The 4924-nt window shown below is 30.2% G+C and overlaps 1 protein-coding gene across 2 annotated transcripts in view; it reads left to right on the top strand.

Annotated features, from left to right (window-relative positions):
* LOC108972291 (peroxidase) overlaps positions 1-4499 on the top strand; it is a 10745-nt gene extending 6246 nt beyond the window's left edge. Inside the window, exons 10-11 of one of the 2 annotated variants that reach the window (XM_018938843.1) lie at positions 3663-3822; positions 4361-4485. In XM_018938843.1, the coding sequence (XP_018794388.1) occupies positions 3663-3822; positions 4361-4409 (209 nt within the window). In that variant the 3' untranslated portion in view covers positions 4410-4485. Of the gene's footprint in view, positions 1-3662; positions 3823-4360 lie in introns of both variants that reach the window. The other variant, XM_018938844.1, reaches the window with a different exon arrangement.
* The last annotated feature ends 425 nt before the right edge of the window (positions 4500-4924 follow it).

Genomic DNA, 4924 nt, shown 5'->3' with positions numbered 1-4924 from the left:
TAACCTTTCAATTTGATCACAGTAGTTCGTCTGCCAGAATTTTATCCATTTAAACACATTAGGAATAAGCCATGAGGTTATCCTTTAAACATAACTCTCGGAAAAATATAAACAATAGCCTTAAAAAGTGTCTATAAAACTAAAGACACGCACATATGTACTTATACTATTATATAAACTACTACGGCTACTTATTATAAGTATTTCATAAAAAATTAAATTACACATTTTATCGACCAAATTCACCCATTACTAAGATACCATTACTTACTATCTAAAAAACCTTTGTATACTTACGTGAACCAGTTGGGTGAATGCATATTAAGAGGTTACATGGGTTTCCTTGGACAAAGAACGGCCTTTTTTCAATATTTTTTTTACATATAAAAAATGAAATATTTTAATGAAATTTTTTTTTATTTAAAAAACTCATATTTAATAAACATTTTGTAAAATTTTCAAAAAAATATCAAAATGGCAGTCATTACAACGCCATTTCCGGCAGTCCCTCGGAAAAAAAGTGCATCCGCGTTGTCAGCAGAACTTCTTTCAGGATCATCTCCAATCTCCATTAAAAATACGTGTTTTAGTAAAGACAATAAACTAGATATTGGACGAAGGAAAAAAAATGATAATTATAATTTTGGCAGACGTTTTTATAAAAAAATTTAATTTTCAATGAAATTTTTTTTAAAATAGTTGTAATTAAAAAAAAATTCTTCGTTTAAGACCTGTGTAAAATTTCATCAATATCGGTTAAGTAGTTCGCGAGAAATCTTGACAACCGACTTTGAAAACATAGTTTCGAGAAAAACGTGTGAAAAGACGGCGCATATAGCCTATCCATTTTTTAAAACTGTGAAACCCATATAACTCCTTAAAAAAGTGTGTTAAAAATTTAATACACATAATGTCGGTAAAATATCTTCAATACCCATGGTGACTGAAGAACTTTTCCGTAGTACACCTTTGGGTGTTGGCGGCCTTCGGCCGCGCTTTAAAAAAATAACCCTGGTCGAGCCAATACCCAGGGTGACTGAATTACTTTTGCGTAGTACTCCTTTAAAAATCTAAGTATTTTATTAGGTAATGGTATTATTTAAAATTACTCAGTTGTTTATTAAATTTAAATAAGAAAATATCAATATGCATGGAAAGATTGTTTATACTCATTTTAATTTGAAATATAATTTATAGACGCTTGCTTTTACTTATTAGAGCTAAGAATGCCAAATAAAAAAGAGGGATTAAAGCAAAAAGAAAAATTTAATTTAAAAAATATAAATTTCTTACTTATAAAACCTGCAAAAAGTGTAAATTTTGAAATTATTTAAATGTTTATAGTTCAGTTTAATTAATATGAAGTGAAAAATGTGCATAAAGTGTGTTTAATGTGGTGAAATAGCTTCTTGAAATGTTCGAAATTTGATCATTTTGGAACTACACAGTCGAATATATTTTTTAATCAGGAGGACTTCCTCTTTCCAACGGTACCTTCAGATCGCGGCGGAAATCGGAATTGTGCCATTTATAAATTACAAAAAAATAATTCCAATCGAAACGCGGATACTTAATTAAGATCTGGACAAATTTTGAAAACAATCCATATTTATATTGAATAATAAGTTTGATGTTTCTTACTGGCTAAATATATGTATACTCTCTTAGAAATAAACAATAACACTTAAGTCTCTGGATAAATATATATATAAAAAATTAATCAAAGTAGCATTTAGCTTTCAGATTAAACTAATTACTAGAAGGTTAATCTATCACAATGTACATTTTAATAAAAATAGCGGTAATTAAAAGAAGGGAATTACGAAAGCTCTTGTGAACTGGTACATAGCAATAAGAATTTGAAAGTATAAAATATCCGTACTAACATAATTTGCAGGCGAATTGCCACACGCATCCAAAAGTGGTTAAACATTTAATGTGTAATGTTTTCGATGACAATATGTATGGTATTTTTCCTTATGTAACTATTTGTTGTAGGCAATTCAACCAAGCATGAAAAATTCGTTGGCAGAGAAGAGGTTGGCAATAATCTATTCTATGTTCGCATGCGGCAACAATTAAATCAGTTAAAAATTACTTTCCCAAAAGTAATATTTATATTTAATAATGCTATAATGATTGAATATTGATTAATATTAGTGTCCTTATTATACTCTGAACAGGGTATTATAAGTTTGTCACGAAGTTTGTAACACCCAGAAGGAAGCGTTGGAGACTCTATAAAGTGTATACATACATATATAAATGATCAGTCTGTTGAGTTGAGTCGATTTAGCCATGTCTGTCTGTCTGTCTACCTGTCCGTCTGTCCATCTGTATATATACGAAGTAGTCTAGTCTTTCTAAAGCAACAATGTAATATCCGAAGAAATTGTTTAGATCAGTTAACTATAGCATATAGCTGCCATACAAACTGAACAATCGGAATGAAGTTCTTGTATGGAAAACTTTCACATTTGTCAACGTATCCTCACAAAAGTTGGCACAGCTCATTTTCTAAGATAAAAATGTAATCTCCGAAGAAGAAATTGTTCAGATCGGTTAACTATATACAAACCGAACGATCGGAATCAAGGGCTTGTATGGAAAACTTTCGCATTTTACGTGGTATCTTCACGAAATTCGACATGTTTTACTGCTTAAGGTAATAACATAATCTCCGAAAAAATTGTTCAGATCGGATTACTATAGAATAGAGCTTCCATACAAAATGGACACATTGTTACTAAAAGAAATACACCTATGAAGGGTATATTAGCTTGGGTGCAGCTGAAGATAACGTTTACCACTCCAGTATGACCACCAACATAAGCTGATGTTGAACACGTCAATAAAGTAATAAATAATAATGAGAATTGAGAATCGAGAATTAACAGTCAGAGATTTTACTGGCATGTTTGGATATCGAATGGATCAGTGAAAATCACATTGAGGGATGTAGGGAATAAGAAAAGGCTGGTCCAAATCAGTAAATTTTTTCAGAAAACACCCGTTGCGTTAACGTCTATGAAACAATGCTTTCTGACACTACCAAGATGCCATGAAAGGTATTATTACTGGCAATGAATTTTGGATCTATGCTTACGCCCCGGATTGGCAAAGGTAAGCCAAATCCGAAAAAACCAGGTCAAAACAAGTCACCGTTATATTGACAATTTTCTTCGATTATCAAGATGTGGTGCACTCCAAAATACTCTCTACTCACCAAACTGTCAACAAGAAATACTATTTGAGTGTTATACGTTAAAAGGGACAATTGAAAACATTAAACTTGAATCGCTAGGGGCATTGAAGGCTATTCCGCAACTTGACTTTAACAACTGTTACTAGAAGCAAGTGTATTATTAGGGCCAAGGGAGATTACTTTGAGAAGAACGGCATAGATTTTGAAGAATAATTTAAGAATTTTAATATTATGAACAAAGTCGTATTATTTTTTTTTTTTTTTTGCTTATAGTATTACAAGTTCGTATATTTTGTGGTTCCTGATAGGTGGGGCAAGAAAGTAAGCGGATGGGTTTACAAAATCCATCTAAGTTTTTTGTTTCCGCATTATTATTAAAAAGTACTCATAATTTAAATATAAATTTTTACAAATTTTCCACTTTATTTAACCAAATAACAAACTTTCAAAATTTCAGCCGAACAGTTCTCGAAGATATATCAGAGGCAGCTTCATGCTTTAGACCCAATATTAACGGATTTGGTACAATTTGAAAAAGCAAACGCGGTTGAATTGCTTTGCGCAAATTCTAAATTGAATAATGTGCCGAGAAATATATTTCGTTTACCTTCGGACGAGTAAGTTCTTTTGTATGATACATACAGACACTGGTGATTCTATCATTTACAACTTTGGTGTTGTGGTATTTACACATAATTTATTTAATACTAATAATTAATCTTTTACGACAATGTAACTGGCCTTAACGAAAGCCCAATGTTTCAGACTTGGTATCGCCTTTATAATACAACAAATTTAATATGTCGTTTTACATATACAAAGCTCATTTCTAATTGTCTCAAAAATCTCGTTGGATTTATAAAAAATAATTCGAAAGTTGCTTGCGTGCATTATAATTTTCTTTTACAACACGCAATATCTCTGAAAAAATATATTAAAAAATTTTAAATTCATTCGGGAGCACTTTAGAAATAAAGTAAACAAACAACTGGTTTGTAAATAGCAAACACTTTTAATATTAATTGGTATCTCAAAATCTAAAACTTTAAAAAAAAATCATACTATTTTGATACCTTTATTTATAATATAAATTCTCTTTAGTCTTAACTACTTTTAATATTTTATTAACTACCTTTTAAATTTTTTTTCTTCCAGAAATCCAATGTCACCATGTAATGAACATGTGGAGTTATTACGTCCATAAGATATTGTAGACTTTTATAGATTGTTGAACAATTGTAAAAACCAATTTAATAAATGTGTAAAAATTTGGCAGTGATGTTGCAAATATTAAGGCTAACTTTTCTTTTGAAGGAATTTTTTTTTTTTGTATTCTATCCTACTAGTGCCTTACGGGATCGTCTCAGTGTAACCCTCCGAAAAATCATTGATTTTCTCGATTTTTGTGCTGAGATTTAGAATAGCATCCGCCGATTTCGGGGTTAAAATGGGTATGTACGGATAGAGGATGTCCCCCATATCAAGAATATATACATATATATATATATTTTTGCCGCTGACTTATGCTTTTTGAGATATTTGAATTTATTGTACAAAAAATCTATTAAAAATTTTACACTTATGTTTTTAGCTTTTATATCCACTAACACTTCACTAATTCGTTTCTAATCATTTGTTTTATATTAAATAATGCAAAAATAACTTTAGTTCCATATCCAACTTTAGTTAATATCCCTTTATTCATAAAATAAAAAAATG

This window comes from Bactrocera latifrons, unplaced genomic scaffold (assembly GCF_001853355.1).
Source record: "Bactrocera latifrons isolate USDA-ARS-PBARC rearing strain unplaced genomic scaffold, ASM185335v1 scaffold_39, whole genome shotgun sequence".
Classification (NCBI taxonomy): Eukaryota; Metazoa; Arthropoda; class Insecta; order Diptera; family Tephritidae; genus Bactrocera; species Bactrocera latifrons.
Note: the sequence above shows the minus strand (reverse complement) of the source record. Positions and strands in the feature narration are given on the sequence as shown.